At 44.6% G+C, this 21,765-nt stretch overlaps 2 protein-coding genes across 8 annotated transcripts in view; one reads left to right on the forward strand and one right to left on the reverse strand.

The window, feature by feature from the left end:
• Nucleotides 1-13,816, reverse strand: part of Nde1 (nudE neurodevelopment protein 1) — a 28,663-nt gene extending 14,847 nt beyond the window's left edge. For 2 of the 5 annotated variants that reach the window (XM_036195168.1, XM_036195171.1), the window contains exons 1-4: nucleotides 13,190-13,720; nucleotides 9,452-9,575; nucleotides 8,459-8,612; nucleotides 3,091-3,239 (exon numbers count right to left, since the gene is read on the reverse strand). In XM_036195168.1, the coding sequence (XP_036051061.1) occupies nucleotides 3,091-3,239; nucleotides 8,459-8,612; nucleotides 9,452-9,534 (386 nt within the window). In that variant the 5' untranslated portion in view covers nucleotides 9,535-9,575; nucleotides 13,190-13,720. The other 3 variants (XM_036195169.1, XM_036195170.1, XM_036195172.1) reach the window with 3 other exon arrangements.
• A 6,258-nt stretch (nucleotides 13,817-20,074) lies between these two features.
• Marf1 (meiosis regulator and mRNA stability factor 1) overlaps nucleotides 20,075-21,765 on the forward strand; it is a 47,602-nt gene continuing 45,911 nt past the window's right edge. For 2 of the 3 annotated variants that reach the window (XM_036194753.1, XM_036194755.1), the window contains exon 1: nucleotides 20,276-20,357. The gene's annotated coding sequence lies outside the window, so the exon portion shown is untranslated. Of the gene's footprint in view, nucleotides 20,104-20,275; nucleotides 20,358-21,765 lie in introns of those variants that run through there. The other variant, XM_036194754.1, reaches the window with a different exon arrangement.

Consider the following 21,765-nt stretch of genomic DNA (forward strand, 5'->3'; position numbering starts at 1 on the left):
AAGTCTGTAACTCCAGTTTTAGGAGATGAATGCCCTCTTCTGGCCTCTATAGGCACTGTAACACTGTGCACATAAAAATTAAAAAAAATTTTTTTTTTCTTTTTGAGACAGGGTTTCTCTGTGTCTGTCCTGGATCTCGCTCTATAGACCAGGCTGGCCTCAAACTCTGAGATCTGCCTGGGCCTGCCTCTCAAGTGCTGGGATTAAAGGCATGTGCCATCGCTGCCCAGCTAAATTTAAAACATTTTAAAAATTCAAAGAAACAAGCCAGGCAAGGTGGTGCATGCCTTTAATCCCAGCACTCCAGAGGCAGAGGCAGAGAAACTCTGTCTTGAAAAACCAAAAAAAAAAAAAAAAAAAAAAAAAAAATCAAAGAAACAAACAAACAAAAAACCGTCTTGGGCTGGTGAGAATAATTCAGTGGTTAAAAGTGCTATAGTGCTTGCTGCTCTTGCAAAGAACTGAGTTTGGTTCCTAGCACCCACATTAGGCAGGTAACACTCTCCTGGCACCTCCCAGCTCCAGAGGATCTGAAGCCTCGTCTGGTTTTTGCAGGTACCCACACACAGGTGCATTTACACATACTTAAAAATAATAAGAATAAATCTGGGCCAGGCAGTGGTGGCACACACCTTTAATCCCAGCACTCAGGAGACAGAGGCAGGCGAATCTATATGAGTTCGAGGCCAACCTGGTCTATAGAGTGAGTTCCAGGACAGGTTCTAAAGCTACACAGAGAAACCCTGCCTCGAAAAACAACAACAACAACAAAAAGAATAAATCTGGGGGACAGCGGGAGTGGGGGAGGGAAGGAATCCTACTCTTACCTATATTAGTTTTGAACTGTGTGAACTAACTTCTTGTGGGAAACTGCATCATTGATTGATTGACTGATTGATTATACAACACAGAGTTTCCCTGTGTAGCCCTGGCTATCCTGGAACTCATGCAGACCAGGCTGGCCTTGAACTCACAGAGATCCACCTGCTTCTGCCTCCCAAGTGCTGGGATTAAAGGTGTGCACCACCACCTTCCAGCATGGAAAGTGCATTATTGGTCCCAATTCTTCATCTGTCCCTGCAACCACACCCTTGCTGGAGCCTCACTGTGGATGGAATACTCTCTCACCCTCTGACTCAGTGTGATCACATGACTTGTTTTGATCAAAGATGTATGTGTGGAAATGACAGTGGCTTGATTCAGAATGTGGCTTCACACTCCGAAGTCTTAGTAAGAGTTAATATTACTGTGATGTAACATCATGACCAAAAGTAACCTGAGAAGTAAGGTTTGTTTGGCTCACATTTCCACATCACTGTTCACCACTGAAGGAATTCAGGACAGGAACTCAAACAGGGCAAGATTCTGGAGGCAGGAGCTGATGTAGAGGCCATGGAGGGGAGCTGCTTACTGGCTCACTCAGCCTGTTTTCTTATAGGACCTATGACCAGCAGGTCAGGGATAGCACCACCCATCATGGGCTGGGCCCTCCCCCATTAATCACTAATTAAGAAACTGTCCTACAGGCTTGCCTACAGCCCTTATGGAGACATTTTCTTAACTGAGGTCCCCTCTTCTAAAATGACTTTAGCCTGTGTCACGTTGACATAGAACTATCCAGGACACATACCACAAAGTATAGACTGAATCAAATATAAATCCAGAAATAGATGCGAGGATACATAAAAAATTAACATGCAGTGGAGCTGAGTTCAATATCCTAGAGGAAATGATGAAAGGTCAAATAACAGTGTGTATCCATCTGAAGAAAACCCAACTGGACTGGCATTGTATTCTAACCACAAGGACATAAATAAGTAGACATAGCAGGGTGGTGGTGGCACACTCCTTTAATCCCAAAAGTTGGAGGCAGAGGCAAATAGATCTCTGTGAGTTCAAACCCAGCCTTTTCTACAGAGTGAGTTCCAGGATAGCCAGAGCTGTTACACAGAGAAACCCTGTCACAAAAAAAATATATAGGTAAATATGTGAGAAGCCGTTATCTGCAGGCACAGCAGAAACTTGTCAACCCTTGGACGAGAGTGTCTCACAAGTGTGAAGACCTGAGTTCTAATCTCCAGAACCTATGTAAAAGCCAGACCTGTTAGTGAGAAAGTCTGCAGTCTCAGCTCTTCTACAGCGAGATAGTGGGTAGAAACAGAAGGCAGGAACATCTCTGAAAGCTCACACAAGTTAGGCTGACATACACAGGGGTAAAACAAAAAGAGAGACTCTGAGTCTAAGATGGAAGACAAGGACAATAGTAGAATATTATTTTAAGGTGTATTACTTTTGTTTATGTTGCATTTGTTTAACTCTGTGAACCTGTGTTATTGAGCGTAAAACACCTGATAGTCTAATAAAGGACTGGCCAATAGTAAGGCAGGAGAAAGGATAGGCGGGGCTGGCAGGCAGAAAGAATATACAGAAGGAGAAATCTGGGAGGAGAGGAGGATTTAGCAACCAGAGGAGGACATCAGGGTCCAGCCACCCAGCTACACAACCACCAAGCCACAGAGTAAGAGTAAGATTTATGGAAGAAAGAGAATAGGAAAAGCCCAGAGGCAAAATGTAGATGGGGTAATTTAAGATAAAGAAAGCTGGCTAGAAACTAAGCCAAGCTAAGGCTGGGCATTTATAATTAAGAATAAGCCTCCATGTGTGATTTATTTGGGAGCTGGGTGGCAGGACCAGCTAAAAAAAATAAAATACCAAAAACAGCAAAGAACCTCGAATACTCAAGTTTGTCCTCTGACACATAAGAATGCTCACAGATGCACATGGGTATTCACACATACACACACACATTTGTGAACGGAAGCAAACTAAAGACATTTTTAGATAAGCAAAAGTCTGTCATAAGTAGTCCTACCCATAAGAAATCCTGAGTCTTTCAAACTGGAGGAAGAAGAAACCAGACAGAAACTCACATCTTCAGGAAGGTGGGAAGAACACCAGAAAAGGTAAATATGTTCCATCTTGCCCATGATCCATTAGGGTTTCATTTTGCTCAGCACCAAGTTCTTCATGCTCCATTTCTGAGTTTGCTCTGTATTTGCTGCCTCATAAACCTTTCTTCGACCCACCTACCGTTTGGCTCTCTCCAGGTCATCATTGGCTTGTTCCAGTTCCCGGATGTATTTCTGCAGTTGATCTTTAATGGCTTTTGTCTGAGCCAGGTCATCCTCCAAGGCCGAGATCTGCCGGTAGCCTTCTGAATGCTGCATTTTAAACTTCTCCTGCAGGACAGAATGGAAGCCAGCTCAGTGAAGACTTTGACAATCCATGTTCACAACCTTTGCCTATCATCACCACATCAAATATGGGATGCCACACATGGATAGTGCCATCCACCTGTAGGAGACCTTTGATGGCTCCAGGCACCTAATTTACGTCCTTCCCTTTCTTCCCACCCCAGCAACAGTCGCTCATCTTTTCTCGAGAGAGCGTCTCATGTATCCTAGACTGGCCTCAAACCAGCTATGTACCCAAGAAACAAAGAATGATCTTAAACTGATCTTCTTGCTTCCAACTCCCAAATGCTAGGACTATAGGCATGAGCTTTCACACCCAGTTATGCAATGGTGGGGATCAAACCCAAGGCTTTATGTGTACTAGGTAAGTATTCTCAGTCTCCAGCTGAGGCACATCCTCAGCATGACTTCAACATCCTAAGGAATGTCTCTCCCTTCATTTTCAAGTCCCTGCATTATCCCTTCACACCAATCCTGCAAGGCAGCTCCAGGCTTCCTCTCCCAGCCTCCCCTAAGCTCAGGCAACAGAACCTTCTTTCCATAGACATGAAATTTCAGGTAAGAAGTAGTTGTCCTAGTTAAGGTTACTATTGCTGTGATGAAACATCATGACCAAAGCAATTTGGAGAGGAAAGAGTTTATTTGGCTTACATTTCCATATCAAAAGAGGTCAGGATAGGAATTAAAATACGGTAGGATCCTGAAGGCAGGAGCTGATCCAGAGGCCATGGAGGAGTGCTGCTTACTGGCTTGCTCCCCATGGCTTGCTCAGTCTGCGTTTTTTACAGAGCCTAGAACCAGCCCAGGGCTGGCACCACCCACAATGGGCTGGGCCCTCTTCCATCAATCACTAACTTAAAAAATGTTACAGTCAGATCTTTTTTTTTTTTTTCTTCCCCAGAGCTGAGGACCGAACCCAGGGCCTTGAGCTTGCTAGGCAAGCATTCTACCACTGAGCTAAATCCCCAACCCCTACAGTCAGATCTTACAGCAACATTTTTCCATTTAAGGTTTCCTCCTTTCAAATGACTCCAGCTTGTATCAAGTTAACATAAAACTAGTCAGGACAACAGAAGATGCTGGGGTAAGTGACAGTCATTCAAAGTATACATACCCTAATTTTCCCAACTATGTGCCTGCTAATCCTCTCATCACCTGCCATCCTGACCTCTCTCACCTTGTCCCTTCAGTACCTAACAACCTTCATTCAAGGTGTCCATAGCCAAAGGAAGCCACATGCACTCACCCAGGCCTCAACTACAACTCAATATGGCCCTGCTTCACTCATGAGCACTGTACTTGAGCAAAGCAGCAAGAATGGACATTAGTTGCTTTTATCTCACAAAAGGAGACATCAGAGACTCAGTGTGACAACCATCCTAACTCTTTGATCCAAGACACTCCCCAGCAGTGTAAGGAAAATAAGCTCAGGTTGACTGGCCAGTGCTTTTCAAGAGCAAGGAACAGTCCAGATGACACCTCATGGGTTAGCTGCTGCCCATCTGGAGCAGTTAACATTTATGTACCTACTGTGTGCCGGCCTTTTGGGCTATAATGTGTGAACTCATCTGATCCCCCATGAGAGATACAGAAACTAAGATTCAGTTACTTGCCTGGCCCAAGGTTGAGCTGCAACAAATAACAGCCAAGATCAGGGCCATCAGAGTATGTACTGTTAAAGCAAGAATACTAAACATTCCATGCAGGCCGTCAAGAAAGTTTAAATAAATAAAAGGCTAGCTCTTCTTCCTGACTAGATTCAAGAAACAAAGCTATTATGAGAATCAGATGTGCCAGGAGGTGATGTCATAGTGCCCATGCCTGAGAAGGGGGGTGAAAGCCCCCACAAAAGAATGACCAAAGTGGCTGTTAATGGGTTTACAGGATGACAACAGGAAGGGGCTTTCAATATCCTAAGGCTGCTGGGGTTTCCTGGCAAAGATCAGAGAGCAAGTACCTGCACTTAAGCTAAAAGAAACTGGATCCTAGATCATGAACCTCAATCCCAGGATGATGTGGAGACCCAGATCTGCCTGTACAGATGCAGATGTTTGAATCTGGGACATGAAAATTGCTATCTCATTGAGCTTTCATCTGGGACTGACTGTAAAAAGCTGGCAGCTGATGGAGACCTCAGGAAATGCTGTTTGATGCCTCACAGAGTGCAGAAGTCAAGGTTTGACAAACAGCTAACCCATCTGCCATAGGTGATTGATAGGCAATTACAGGGTGGCAGGCTCTCTGCACAGTGTTTCTTCCCTCAGCCTCTGTGCTGAGCTTCATGCCTCTGGCCAGAGGTTGTAATGAAGAGGTTTTCTGCAAGCTCAAGGGTCAGTCTTGAAGCATATAATTACTAAGTAACTGAAGGGTATGTATGCAGGCGTATGAAAGGCCTCTTAGGGTTCCCCTAGCCATTGTTCATGCCATAAAACTTCCTCCTCACAGCTTCCAGCCCTTAGGCCTCTTCAATGTGAGAATTGGAAGGATTCTTCATTGCCTGTTTCAAGGTCAAATGAAAATACTTCCAGGGTCAACAAGAAATTTGGACCCTACATAGGACAAGGAGCAAGAGATAGTCTTTGGTATCAGGATACAGTGACCAGGACAGGCTGGGCTCACCTATTCATTGGTGTGGACAATGCAGGTCTTGTGAAGCCAGGTCTCCATCTCTCAAAGGAAGTTAGAAATTCTGATTTTTTTTTTTTCTGGGAAGCTTCATAAACTTTAGCTTTTGATGTTAAATATATATATTATTTATTTATTATGTATAGTGTCCTGTCTGCATACATGCCTCACAACAGAAGAGGGCATCAGATCTCATTATAGATAGTTGTGAGAACCATGTGATTGTTGGGAATTGAACTCAGGACCTCTGAAAGAGCAGCCAGTGCTCTTAACCTCTGAGCCACCTCTCCAGCCCCCTTATTTTTTTTTTCCAGACAGGGTTTCTCTGTGTTGTTTTGGTGCCTATCCTGGATCTCACTCTGTAGACCAGGCTGGCCTCGAACTCAGAGATCTGCCTGGCTCTGTCCCCCGAGTGCTGGGATTAAAGGTGTGCGCCACTACCACCCGGCCTTTAAATACATGTTTGTTTTGTTTTGTTTTTGTTTTTTTCGAGACAGGGTTTCTCTGTGTAGCTTTGCACCTTTCCTGGAACTCACTTGGTAGCCCAGGCTGGCCTCGAACTCAGAGATCCGTCTGGCTCTGCCTCCCAAGTGCTGGGATCTTTAAGCATGCACTACCACCGCCCGGCTGATACATATTTTTAAACCTTGAACCTGAGCTGATGAAACAGCAACTGCTGCTAAGACTGATGACCTAAGCTAGACCCCCGGAGCGCACATGCGGGAAGGAGAAACCCACTCCCATGGATACAGAGGTCAGAAAACAACCTGCAGTCCTCAGTTCTCCTTCTCTACTGTGTGACTCTTAGGAAACAAACTCCGGGTATCAGGCTTGATGGCAGGCACCTTTACCAGGTGAACCATCTCGACAGCCCAGAAGTATTTTTGGCTGTCCCAACCTCAGAAGTTGGGAGTGCTATTTGTTTCTGGCAGATGAAAGCCAGAAGTTCTACTCACTGTCTTACAGTACAAAGCTCAGCCCCTCATAACAATGTCCATTCTCAAGCAACACAGTGCCTGCTATTTATGTGAGAGGACAACATTCCAAGACATTCTGCTACATCCTCCAAAACCTCAGACACTACCAAACCCTATACATGCTTTGCTATTCCCATGTTTGCCTATGATAAAGCTTAGCTTACAAAAGTAAGAAATTAGGGCTGGAGATGGCTCAGCGGTTAAGAGCACTGGCTGCTCTTCTAGAGGTCCTGAGTTCAATTCCCAGTAACCACAACAACCATCTATAATGAGATCTGGTGCCCTCTTCTGGCGTGCAGGCAGAACACATAATAAATAAATCTTAAAAAAAAAAAAAAAAGCCGAACGGTGGTGGCGCAAGCCTTTAGTCCCAGCACTTGAGAGGCAGAAGCAGGCAGATCTCTGTGAGTTCGAGGCCAGCCTGGTCTCCAAAGGGAGTTCCAGGAAAGGCGCAAAGCTACACAGAGAAACCCTGTCTCAGAAAATAAATTAATTAATTAATTAATTAATTAATAAAAAAACAAAGTAAGAAATTAACAATAGCCAGGTAGCAAGTAAGTAAGTAAATAAGTAAATAAGTAAATAAATAAAACAAAGTAAGAAATTAACAATAGCCAGGTAGTAAGTAAGTACACAAGTAAATAAATAAATAAATAAATAAATAAATAAATAAATAAAACAAAGTAAGAAATTAACAATAGCCAGGTAGTGGTGATGCACCCCTTTAATCTCAGCACTTGGGAGGCAGAGGCAGGTGGATCTCTGAGTTCAAGGCCAGCCTGGTCTACTGAGCAATTTCCAGGACAGCCAGGGCTACACAGAGAAACCCTGTCTATAAAAAAAAAAAAAAAAAAAAAAAGTTAACAATTATAAAACAGAATGATTATTTATATTACATCATAATAAAAGTTATTTAAAATGTATTAATTTGTCTGGGATTTCCCATTTAATATTTTTGGATTTTGTCTGATCACTGGTAACTAAAACCATAAAAAAATAAAACCACAGACAAGGGGTCCAAGTAGAACTACTGCAGTGCCCAGTTAATAAACCTGCTTGTGACTGGCATGGCCCAACAGAATGTTCTAGAAGATATTCTGTGATCTGTGTCCAGAAGTGAAACCCATGAGTCACTGTGACTAGTATTGAATCATTTTTTTCCTCATTAGCTTTCATTTCAAAGCCAGGCATGATGGTGCTTACCTTTAATCCTAGCACTTAGGAGGTGAATACAAGGGGATCAGGAGTTCAAATCCACCCTCAGCTACATAGTAAGTTCAGGGCTAGTCACAGTAAGCCTGGGCTACTGACTCAGTCTCAAGAATCTGCAAATCTAATGACACTGTGAACTCTGATGAGCTCTCCTTACCACATCTCTTGAGAAATCAGTACAGACCACCACCAAGAAGGGCTGTAGGCCATGTGTGTGACTTGTTTCCACCACTGGGGCAGAAAGGGCAATGACACAGACACCTGAAGGGATTGCAGGAGGGAGTGGCCCGGGTGTGGTCACTTCACCCTACATGACTGCTGCTGCAGCCATATAACACCTGCCTGCCACAAAGCCATCCCTACCTGTAGACATGTTCCCGTGCCCCTCACCTTCATGGTCTCTAACTCCATTCGAAGGCGGTTATTCTCTGACAGGAGGTCCCGGTTCCTGGTTTCAATCTGCTGCAGCTGAGTCTCCAATTCAGCTTCGTATTCCCGGCTTCCTTCCTGAAATTCTCGGAGTTCCTCCTGTGTACTCTCTGCCCTGTACATTTATCACAGAATTAATGATGCTGGATATTTGTGTTGCAGTGATGTGTGTGGATCATGACTTTATTCAGCCACCATTATTCCCACTTTATGGACAAGAAGACAGTTTGTTAGAGCTAGCATTGAAGCACTCAACTGTAATCTTAGCATTCAGGAAGCTGAGGCCAGAGGCTCAAGAATTCAAGGCTAGCCTGATCAGTGCTGAACCCAAAACACACACACACACACACACACACACACACACACACACACACACACTAGATATGTACATTGAAACACCAGTTTCAAAATTTAAAGTAAGCCTACCTTTTTTTCAATTTTATTTTTATGTGTATGAGTGTTTTGCCTGCATGCCTGGTGCCCAAGGAGGTCAGAAGAAGGTATCATATCCCCAGGAACTGGAGTTAAGGACAGTTGTAAGGCACCAGTGGGTACTGGGACTTAACCCTGGATCTTCTGCAAAAGCAACAAGTGCTCTTAACCTCGAGCCATCTTTCCGGCAACAGTCTATTTTGATAGACACAGGCAAATCTTCTCCTACAAAAGACTGGATATCTAGGAATAGATAAAGATGCATCCAGAATATACAATGAGATGTCAGGATGGTTAGGTGCCTCAGGTGTTTGCAGTTCAAATCCCAACTCTACCTCTCACAACTGTTGCCTTAGGCAGACTGTCTGCCTTCCCTAAGGTTTAGGGGCCTCAGTAGAGCAAGGTGATCCTAAGTTTCTTCCTGGGTCAGCACTGTTGGCTTCAGAGCATCACATGAGGCCTGCAGAAGTGGCAGCCACCCTCCTCCCAGGAGGAAGCAGTGGAGGACACTGCAGGACTGACCTCTGCTTGTAGGTCATGGCCAGGTCTCTCCAATAGTTTGTTTCTTCCTCCTCTGATCCAAAAGTCTTTCCCAAGTCTTCCATGGTAAAATGGGCAGGAGCTTACTCTTCCTGTGACATGATGTCTAGGAGAAAGGTTTAAAAATCATTAGTGACTTCTGGGTAAACAGATGGTCTTTAATAAAAATAAATAAATGTAAAAGCCCTGAACTTCATGCTAGATCAAATGGGAAAAAAAATGCTTTCTCAAAAACTAAAACTAAATAAAAAGTAGCCTACCCCCTGTTATAGCCCAGGGCTTGTATATATGCCCCACATTCAGTACCTAGCATAGGACCCTCAGATCCAAATATGGCATCTTCTAGATTCCTGCTCCTCTCAAGGGGACTTGTGGGGGAAGGAGATGCAAGTTACATATAAATTACTACAAAGCCCTGGGTGAGCACAGGGACAGAACTCTGTACAGGATGCTGACCCACAACAAATGGCCTAGCTGTGGAGTGCATACTTTGGTGAATTTAAACATGAATGTGTCTTTGAGAAGCCACTAGCCCACTGATATGCATTCCTGCAGTATCTGAGAACACAGGGAGTCCAAAATTCAACCCGGAAGTTAAGGTTGGCTTCCTAGGAAAGGTGACCCATGAGTAGCATGTGGAATGGGAAAGTGTTGGGCATTGCACTCCTGGCATCCTAACACTCAGGAAGCTGAGGCAAGAGGTCACAAGTTCAAGGCCAGTCTGGGACCCCATCTCAAAGAAAACCAGAATAGGAAAGCAGATTGAGGAGGAAAAGGAAGACACTAAACATGTAGACAGTAGAAGAGTAGCCAGGCTGTGGAAGAGCTGAGGAAGTCCAGAAGGCTGACAGCAGAGGATGAGAAAGAACAGCACAGATTAAAACCCAGTGGCTAAGTCACTGCCAACTTTTCAAACATATTTGTGTATAGTGGTAGACACCTGTAATCCCAACACTTGAGAAGCTGAGGCAGGAGAATGGAGAGATCCTAAACTAACCTGGGCCACAGAGAAAGATGGAAGGAAAAAAGTACAAAAAGAAGAGAAAGGGAGGAATGCTTGGCTGCCACAAGGAGCCACTGGAGCATTCTGAGGAGAGTGACAGATGGACTCTTCAAATCCTGGTGGTATGGCTGGCTGAAGAAGGCCAATGTGTAAAATGGTGATCTTCTGCAGTGATCCAGGGAAAAAAAAGGTGGATAGAAAAAAGTCAGAATAAAGGTGAAGGGAGAAGAACAGAGTTCAGGGATCCTTAGAAAACACCAGGCTCTTGGTGCAGTGGTGCCATTTGGGAGACCAAGAAAGGAGAGCTGCAGGAGCTGGAGAGATGGCTCAGCGGTTAAGAGCACTGACTGCTCTTCCAGAAGTCCTGAGTTCAATTCCCAGCAACCACATGGTGGTTCACAAGCATCCATAATGAGATCTGCAGGCCCTCTTCTGGCCTGCAGGGACACATGCAGGCAGAATATTGTATACATAATAAATAAATAAATAAATCTGAAAAAAATATATTGAAAGAAAAGAAAGAGCTGCAGCCCAAGTCAGGGATTTGAAACCAACCTGGCAACACAGTAAGACCTGGCAAAGCGGGGGGAGGGGGCAGGGAGTGGGCTGAAGAAATGGCTCAGTGGGTATAGTGTCTGCCACACACCTTGAGGACCTGTGTTTCAACCCCCAACACTCACCTTAAAAAGCTAGGCTATACCCCCAGTGCTGGAGGTTTGTGTGGTAGAAACAAGAGGATCCTCAGAGCATGCTGGCCAGCCAGTCTAGCCAAATCAATGAGCTCCAGATTCACTGAGATCAGGTCTCAAAAAAGAAGGTGGAGACTCTATTGGCCCTAGTTAAACATCAAAGTGGAATGGGAATTTGGGAGGTGGGGATCGAAGGGAGAGTATAGGGCCACAATGTATTATACACTTGTATAAAATTGTCAAAAAAGCAAGTGGAGAATGACTATACCTTTAATTCCAGCACTTGGGAGGCAGAGGCAGGCAGATCTCTGTGAGCTCAAGGCCATCCTGGGCTACAGAGCAAGTTCTAGAACAGCCAAGGCTACACAGGAAAACCCTGTTTCAAAACAAACAAACACAAAAGCTGAAAGGGAGAGGCAGGGAAAAGAAAGGAGGCAAATATTCACACATAACCTTGCATTTACAGAAGGATGTCACTGTTGTGAAACACATCAAGAGGCAGTAAGCCTAGCTTCTGTCCTCAAGCTTAAGTATAGAGACATGCAAAGACATGTCCTTACCATTCTCTAACATGAAGAGCTACCAGCAGAGGACAACTGGAAAACTATAATGCTGTTAAATAGGAACTGTATGCACTACAGTAGAAAAGCATCATAGTAACTGCTTTCTCCCTCTCTGCAGCAGGGATAGAAAGGGACTGGAGTTAAGTGCCAGAGTGGGGCTACAACAGGCACTGAACTTAAGTACTTCTACCTGACACACTTCTTTACAATGGGCTTTTTGGTAAAAGAAACTAAAAAAATATAATTTACAGCAAACATATTGTGATCTGAAGTTTTAGGAAGAAAGGAAGGAAGGAAGGAAGGAAGGGAGGGAGGGAGGGAGGAAGGAAGGGAGGAAGGAGACAGGCTGGCTGCACCTATGTTAAAGATTCTACAAACCAAATAACTGAACTTCAAGATAATGCAGAGTTAAAATGTTGCAGATCAGAGCTAAATTATCTTGTGCTATTTTTAGTACCTTTGAAAGCTATTCATTGCCCATTCCAGTATCTGACCTAACATCCTTGTAAGTATCAAACCTAAAATATGTTCAGAGCACACTTCTAGCTTCCACTAATTTAAACTCTACTAGGGTTTTCCCTGCTGTGACCTATATCTGAAACCCCTAACACTGTATTTGGTAAACACCTTAACTTATTACTTTTTGTTCTGTAACCAGTAAGATCTCATGCAACCAACAGTGAAACATGGTGTTATCTGTGCTCTTGGGCCAGCCACTGTCATTCATACTGGGTTCATTCTGTTAAGGTGAGAACTGTGTTTTTGAGTTGAAAATATGGTTGCATTTGAAATTTTAAAGGTTTACACTTGGTGGGCTAAGGATCTAGCTCAGGAATAGAGCCCTGCCTAGAATGCACAAGGCCTGGGTTCATTCTTCATTACTGGGGGGTTGGGGGGGAGCTGGCTTATATTTGAATAAGAATAAAAACAGAGTAACTATTGTTCCCGAGGCCATTTCATTCTACCGATCAAGGTGTCAAGCAATCTTCCCACTGTGGTCTGGAACCCCTCCAGGTCTTTTCAATCATTTCTTTAACACCCATCGACAACACTGGTGCAACCCCAGTGCAGGCTGCAGAGGCTCACACTAGGAAATTCCCTCTGAAGAAAAGGGGGTTTAATCTCATCAAGCTCACAAGTTCTAAGGTAGAACACATTTTGGAAGAAAAAACAATATCCACACAGGATAAATCAAGTTAGCAAACTATTAACCACGTCGAGGTAAAATATAAAAGTCGCCCCTGCGACTTCAAGGGGGTTGGTTGGCCACAGGTATTTAACTCCATATGGAACCTTGTAAAAGGAATTACTTAAATATCAAAACTGGTTGAATACCAGTGTATTGGGGAGGAGCGTTAGTTTGGAGAGTAGTTTGTGTCAGACTGTGTACTTCAAAAGCACCCGTCCCGATCCTAAGATCCTAGCACACAATACACAGAAACAGGTGGCAAGGAAAATTACAAACCTCCACCCCGCCGCAAAAGGCTTCTTCTTTATCAGGGAAGTCGAGGAACGTTAAAAAGCAGGAGGATGCACAGCCTTGCACAAAACCAAGATGACTTGGGAAAGACAAAGTCGCTCCAGAGCCAAGGTGACTCTGGGTTGCCCACGACCTCAAAGGGGTAGGTGAGAAGGGCCAACATTCAAGGTGTGGGGTAAGCACTCTCACCCTCCATCGGATAAAGTTTATCTGATCCTAAGTGATGTCTAGAGAAATTTGAAACGTCCGGCAGCCGAGACCCAAGAGGCGCTGCGGGGGAGGTTGGACACAGGCCCGTACCCGTGCAGCAGCAGTTGGGGACCCGACGACTGTGGGATGAAGAGGCAGGAAAAGCGCCGGGCTTGAGGAAGGGAAGCGGCCAGCAGAAGAGGAACAGAGTTGGCCAGGGCGAGAGGTGGAGCTCACAGATGGAAAGCTGAAAGCTGGGGTCAGGCCTAGGAGAACTCGTCCGGGCGTGCTGCGGGCTTAGGGGCCCTCGGCCCGCAACCTGGCTCCACTTACCCCGCCCAGGCGGCGACGATCGCGGCAAGGCGCGGGCCAACAGGGCTTGACGACGATCCCAACCCCGCGCACCTCGCGGTCCGCGTCTCTCATTGGCTGCCGCGCCCGGGACGCGTTGGGCTCGGCCAATCAGCGCCGAGAAGCGAGGTTTGGAAACTTTTCCCTCTAGGCCCGAACGCGTCGACACTATGGTGGTGCTGGGCGGGAGGGGGCGCGGGCTGCTGGCCCGGAAGGCCGGTGTGGAGAGGGCCTTCAGGCGGCTCCGTGCACGCGGTAGCACGCACCCAGGAACACCCGCACGAGTCCAGAAAGGCTATACTACCTTAGAATGCACAGAGACAAAACTGGCATAGAAAACAACAAACTTTCGCCCAGGCTACAGGGCACTTTTTCGTCCCACAACTTTACACCCCAAATAGAATCTTAAACAATAGCTTCTTCTGAGACAGCATAATTTAGTGTAGAAGAGTTGTCTTTGAACCTCTTCCCCCCTTTATTAGCTGAGTGATACTGGAACAAGGTATTTAATTGCTCGTGGATAAAATGGGGTTTTGCTCATGGCTAAGTAAGTTGTAAAACACTTTGTGCAGTGCTTTGTAAATAGTAACTACAATATATGCATTAGTTAAATGGCCATGTGTCTCAGGCACTAAGTCCAGACTGGCCTCTAACTTGCTGTGTGGCTGACCTTGAAGTTTCAGTAGTCTTGCCTCACCTCCCAAATCCGAATTATGGGTGTGGGCGTGTGCCACCTAGGTGCTGGGGATGGAGGCAAGATTCCAGGTATATTAGGTAAGTGCTCCTCCAACTGAATCACATCTCAGCCCTCTGTTTTTGTTTTTTGTTTTCCTTTGTAGCCTGGGTTGGCCTCCAATTCCTGAGCATCTTGCCTCAGCCTTATTTTTTTTATTTTTATTTTTTGCTGGGATCTTAGGCCCTGCTAATTCTTGACATTAAGCAACTCCAATTGTTCACTAATGTATCTACTGAGTACTGTTAGGCACAAGGTAATCTTACAACCGGTGAATAAACCAAAAAGTCTAATCTCAAAGGCCTACCACAGTAAAGAGATACACAATTTCAAATGCCAAATTTTATTCTTTGAGAGACTGATAAGCCACAGAAAGGCATCATTATCTTACAGTTTGGGGCAATTCTGGGCTTGAACCTAGGGCTTTGGGCACGTTAGACAAGCACTGTACCACCGAGCTATGTCCCCAGCCTCCGGTAGTTGTTTAAAAGATGAGAAAATAAAGCTGCAGGAAATCTAGTAAGTTACCCAAGGTATTTTGATTTGTAGCTAACAAAAGGAGCTTCAGACCCATGATTTGTTGTTGTTGTTGTTTTGTTTTGTTTTTTTACTCTTACAATGTTCTGCTTATGAGCTACACAAGTAATTCCTCCCACCTCCTGCCTCGTGTTAGGGTGGCCTATCTCTAATTCTATGGTGACTACTCGATAATTACTTAAAATTACTCAAAGGCCCACACAGGAACCCCACTGCCTATACCAAACTGAGTAAAGTACCACAGTGTGTTCATGTTTATTTCTCTTTACTTTGTATGGGTGTGTTGTCTGTGTGTATATATACCACATGCATACCTGACAAGTGCAGAAGCCAGAGGACATTGGATTCTGCAGAAATAAGTTGCACAGATGGTTATGAGCCTCCATGTACATGCTGGGAACTGAACCTGGGTTCTCTGGAAGAGTAGACAGTGCTCTTAACTGCTGAGCCGTCTCTCCAGTGCCCCTGCCCCTCCCTCAGTATTTTTCAGGAAATTTTCAAATACCAACCATGAAAACCTTTTCCTGCTACCTTCAGAATTTTATTTGATTTATACCACTCTGTGAGGATGCTGGGTGGGAATCAGCACCCAGTTTATAAGCAAAAGTGTAAGGTAGAAATGTGTCTATATGGATCCTTCCCAAATGATATCAATACCTATTTTAACTACATGGTTGACGATTTTCAAATTTCTCCTTAAAGCCCTGAAATAATAAGGTCATATTAAGAACAGAAGTTTGGGCCTTCCCAAAGAAGAACAGCAGAAGTTGGTGGCACACACCTGTAATCCCAGCACTCGGGAGGCAGAGGCAGGCAGATCTCTGTGAGTTCAAGGCCAGCCTGGTCTACAAAATGAGCTCCAGGACAGCCAGGGCTATACAGAGAATCTCTCTCTCTCTCTCTCTCTCTCTCTCTCTCTCTCACTCACACACACACACACACACACACACACACACACACACACAGGGAGAGAGAGAGAGAGAGAGAGAGAGAGAATAAATAAAATTAACAGGGTATTTAGGAAATTATATCTTTTCGTAATACATTTCTTCTTTCTTTCCTTCTGGCTTTGTTGTTGCAGATAGGCTCTTCCTATGTAGCTTAAGCTCTCTCAAACACATGATCCTCCTAGCCCTCCTGAGTGCATAAGAGAAATTTGAAAATTTGAAAGCTGGAGGAGGGGGATAGGGGGTTTAGAGGACAATCTCAGATGTTGGTCCTTGCCTTTCATTTTGTGTGAGATAAGGTCTCAACACTTCTGATAACACCAGGTTAGCTAGTCCAATGCCTTCAGCCTTTCATCACCTGTAGGCATACTGACTGTGCTATTTCTGGCTTTTCCCATGGGTTTTGGGAATCTGAACTCAGGTTGTCAGGCTTGCCCAGCCGCTGGTTTACCACTGAACCATCTCTCCAGCTTTCAAAGTATTAAAGTCTAGAAACCAAAATCCCTCTTTGATTCTCCTAATTAACACACCCAATCCTAGCCCATTCTAACACAAACTGTCCCCCCTTTTTCTCCTCTTAAAAATCACACCTGCTGCTGTTTTTCTGCCTGAGTAAGAAAGCAGCCACTTTAACTTTCCTTCCCCTTAAGTAAAGGATCTCTCTATGAAAACAGGTGCTTGGGTGTGGTTTGTGCCTAATTCTGGGTCCTGGAAAGAACCTCTGCAGTGTGAAAGGGGGTGGTCTCCTTCACGTACTATGTATGCAATGCCCAGGGAGGCCAAAAAAGGTGTCAGATCCCCCTGGACTAGACTCAACAGACTACTCTAAGCCATTTGGACACTCAGAATAGAACACCCCACTGCCACCACCACCACTCCAGCCTCTGGAAGAACCACTGGCCATCTTTCCAGCCTTTGGCCTAGTTTGTAGAGAAAATAAAATGGAGTCTTTTTTGGTTGTGAGTGTAGCCTTTAATAGCTGAGCCATCTCTTCAGCCCAAAATTGAGTGTTTTTAAAAGCACTCATGATTCTCATTTTTTAAAGCTTTTCATTTAGTCTAACTGCTGGCTTTATAATATCTGTTGACCCTAGCCTACCTCTTGACTAGAAAAAAACATGCCAAGCAAAGTCAAAGGAAAGTGTCTTCTCTCTTTTATGTTTGGTGGCTAAAATTTGTTCAAATAGCAATTGAACATCACATTACTTTTTTCCATTTTTATATTTTTAGTTAATATTGTCAGTATTCAAAAATAGCTAGAAGAAAATGGAGGTAAAAGAAACACCTACAAAGAGTGCCATACTTGTTTGAGACTTCGAAAACAAAACAAAACAAAACAAAACAGCAACTAGTATCTTTTTCATCGATATCAATTCTCCCTTGGGAAATTCTACATATACACAGACACAATAGTGTCCTTAGCAATAACAAACACTTCGGGTGTCCCTTCTGGAGAATTTAATAGAAACACAAAGGATTCTTCAACTATGTGTTTGAACTCGTCCTCCTTAAGTAGAACTGCAGATCTGGAGACTAGGAAGAAAAATGTTCTTGGTAATGCTGCTTCCTAATTAGTTATCAAAGTTCATTTGTTTCCTGGCAGACTTTTGTGTTGTTAGGTCTAAGGGTGCACAAAAAAATGAGGTGCAGACCACCAAAGTCTAAAACCAGAAACAAACTTTGTTTTTAAAAATTACTGTGGGGAAAAGAGAGAATACCACTTAACTGGGACAACAGCCAGAATCTCGGTTTCTGAGCTGTGGCGCTGGGGGTGAGTCATGAGCTCCTTTTTGTAGTAGGAGGTAAGCATTAGGCATGGACAAAGGAATTTTTGTAATTTTGAAGTTAAACTGTTAGAGATATATTACATTTTAGTATTTACAATTTCCTGCTGACAAGGTTTTAGAGGGTTCCAGCTAACTGATGTTTGTATAATCCTGTAGTCCCTTTTGACATAATTAACAGTATTTACCAAGACTTATAGCTTTCTTGACATAGCTGGTTTCTCATAGCAGGGAGAATGCAAAACAATGCAAAGCAGGTTGTCAGATAGAACTAACTCACTTAAGGATAACTTTGGTCTACTGTACAGCCATTAGAAAAAGCTAACATTTGGGTTGCTAACAGAGTTGCCTATCGTAAAACAAAGACAGGCCTAGTTAAAGCTGTCAGCTTCCATCTCTTAAGCTTATTTTTTTTTTTTAGATTCATTTATTATTATGTATACAGCATGTATGCCTGCAGGCCAGAAGAGGGCACCAGATCTCATTACAGATCGTTGCTGGGAATTGAACTCAGGACCTCTGAAAGAGCAATCAGTACTTTTAACCTCTGAGCCATCTCTCCAGCCCAAGCTTATTTTTTTATTCTTATCTTATTTCTGTATTTCTATCTTATTATATTCCTGTCTTCCTATTCCTGAACCCTTCAGTGTGTGTGTGTGTGTGTGTGTGTGTGTGTGTGTGTGTGTGTAAGCACACTCGTTTTTCAAGACAAGGTTTCTCGCCAGCCTTTCCAGTCCTGGAACTCACTATGTAGACCAGGCTGGCATCAAACTCAGATATCTGCCTGCCTCTGCCTCCTGAACGCTGGATTAAAGGCATGTGCCACTACACCTGGCTTCCTGGCAGACTTTTAAGCAGAAACTATTTAAAAGCACTACTCAGCTAGCACATTTTAAACTGTACCTACATTTAGATGTGCTTTTAAAAAAAACAAACAAAAAACATAATTTGCAACAGGAAATAGTAAACAGCTGACGATTTCAGAAATTTACCCCACTGAGTCCTGAAAACGTGTATAATCTCAGCACTCAGAAGGCAGAGGTAGGCAGATCCCTGATCTACCTGGTGAGTTCCAGGACAGCCAGTGCTACACAGAGAAACCCTGTCTCTAAAAACAAACAATAACAGAAAGCCCTAATTTATATTTAGGTCAAATAAAAGTGAAGACTGCAAGGCTCAATTGGGGAGGGGGGAGAAAATACAGAGCATCGTTTATCCATTTAAAACATGAAGTATTTGGGCTGGAGAGATGGCTCAGAGTGCTCTTCCAGAGAGACCCTGTTTCAATTCCCAGAACTCACATGTCAGCTCACAGTTTGGTTTCGTTAAGTTTTTGTAACTTTAACATCTTCTTTTTCGTTCCCAACCTGTCACCTTAAAAGTACTCATTTGAAACAAAGCACCAGGTTTATTCAAATGGAAAGTTTGCCAGGTGAGACAAACGCCTTTAATCCTAGCACCTCAGTGCTTTCTCAACGGCAAGGGAATCTGAGATCCAGGCCAACTTGGTCTACACGGCAAGTTCCAGGCCAACCAAGGTTATACAAAGGCTATAAAAAAAAATGGATAGTTCATCCTGTATTCTTTATTATTGGTGACAATATTCAGCAGTTTTTGCATGTACTTTATCGGCGCCAGGTGGGCCGAAACTCGGCAGGCAGGACAGACCTTGCCAAAACTCTTTTGGTAGGTTTTATTGTTCTTTCTACACTCGCCACTAGGTTGTGCAGATGTGCTGTGCAACATACACAATTTAATTTGTAAAAATAAAACAGGACTATCACGTGAGGAGTCAGACGTTAAAAAGCCACCACAACGCTTTATTTCACAGACATCTGGTCACCTTCGTCTTCCCTCCCAAGATCTTAAGAGCAGGACCCTAGCAAATCTCTTTTGGCAGGCTTTTTCTAGCCTTCATCACACAAGTTCTCCAGTTCTCCGCCTGGAGGCTCCATTTGACCTGGCATCATCAAGCCAGGGGAGAGGACTCCTAAACTGGGTGTTCGTGAAAAAAAAAAAAACCGAGGCAGCCCCCGGGTAAAGACCCTATTTAGAGGTTTATCGGGAGGGGACTGAGCCTGACGAGGCTGCAGGGCCGCGAGGCCCCGCCCCCCCCTCCAGTTCCCACCGTGCTCCGCGCGGAGAAGACGCGAAGGTGAGGGCGGGGCGGAAGAAAAGACTGGGCGAGACGAGGGAAGGGGTGGAGCTAGACAGAGGATGGGAAGAGCGGGAGGGGAAGGTGGGCGGGACTAGAGGAGGAATAACCAGGGCTAGGCGGAGACGCATTTGGGGATGGGCGGGGGGAAGGGCGTGGTTATAGGGGAGGTGCAGAGAAGGGTGTGGTAACATGAAGGAAGAGGTGAGTGTGTGAGTGTGTGTATGTGTGTGTGTGTGTGTGTGTGTGTGTGAAATTGAGAAAGGGGCGGGGCAAATAGTAGATAAGAGAGAGGGTTTTACGACAGGGGCGGTGCGGAAGCGGAAGCGGAAGCGAAGGGTGCGCTTGGCGGCGGCGGCGGCGGGAGGTGCGGAGTCGGGAATCAAAACAAAGGGCCTGGGGGGGGGGGGGGAGACGGTGGGGTCGGAATGTGAGCGAAGAAGGACCTGGAGGCTGAGGTGAGTCCTCTGTCAGTGCCGGGACTCCACTCAGGTGCTCGGGTTGTTCGGCCAGCAGCTTTTTCCCAAACTGATGCTCTGGGGTCCGGGACCCGCCAAAGGGGCCGCGCGGTGTCTTCCGGGCGTTTGGCTCCCTGCCGGCGCCTGCCTCCCTGCTCGTTCCCGGGCCCTCCAGGTGTCAGCAACAACCTTCACAGGGTGTGCAAAGTTAGGAAGTTGAGAAAAGGGACAGTGGTGGAGTTGCTCCCTTGGTTTGTTTGTTTTTGCAGCCCTCCCGAGCGGTCTTGGAGCAGCCTCTTTGGATGCAACTTCAGTTTCAGCCACTCCCCCATTAATTATAGCACGAGTTTGCCAAGCACCTTTTTGGTGCTTTCCAGGATCTTTCTGTTTTGCATACAAGGAAACGGTCAGCTAAATGGTCTTCCTTCACATTTAGTGAGCTCTCCATTTGTCCAGCAGTCATTTATTGACATTTGTGAGGCACAGTGGAGTGGTAGGTTCAGGGGATACAGTAGTGAATAAGAAAATACAGTCAATACTGACGTAGAACTTATATTCTAATGGGGGAGAAAATAATAAAGCACCAAATAAATAAGAAAACAAACAAATACACAGAATCGATAAAGTAGATTAGCACAGTATGGGAGTTTGTGGTAGGGGGAGGAGGCCATTTGAGAAATAATTCATCCTCAGGTACTCGTCATCAAACCACAAATAACTCTGGAAGTAAGGGGATTGTGATGATTGTTAGACTCGCAGGAGATGGGCCATAGGTTCAAAAAAATGAGTTGCCCACAACTACACAGATAGGAAGACCAACATGCATGTAATGCAATGTCACTGGCTGCATTCTCAGCCAGTATCTAAGTTGCTCAAAGACAAAGAGTGGCAGAAGGGAAGACTCTCACTAGCCAGAGCTTCCTCTGGCTAGCTCAGATGCCTAATGGAATACCAAGGAGTATTTGGGGAAAATTTAGGGTGCAGGTCACTAATGTTTTTCCTTATATGTATTTGTACTGAGTAATCTATATATGTCCCTATATGTTGTGGAATATTGGTTGAAGATGTGTTACATTTATGCTGTGGAACATTTGTTTAATGATGTAAAGATGTGTTGCATTCTTTTATGTTGCATTTGTTTAACTCTGTGAAGCTGTGTTACTTTGCCTGTGTAAAACACCTGATTGATCTAATAAAAAGCTGAACTGTCAATAGCTAGGCAGGAAAAAGGATAGATGGGCCTGGTAGGCAGAGAGAATAAATAGGAAGAGAAATCTGGGAGGAGAGGCTCAAGGAACAAGAGAAGGAGAGGAGGACTCCAGGGACCAGCCATCCAGGTACACAGAGTAAGAAGTAAAGAAAAGATATACAGAAATAGAAGGTAAAAGCCCAGAGGCAAAAAGTAGAT

This window comes from Onychomys torridus, chromosome 8, assembly GCF_903995425.1.
Source record: "Onychomys torridus chromosome 8, mOncTor1.1, whole genome shotgun sequence".
NCBI lineage: Eukaryota > Metazoa > Chordata > Mammalia > Rodentia > Cricetidae > Onychomys > Onychomys torridus.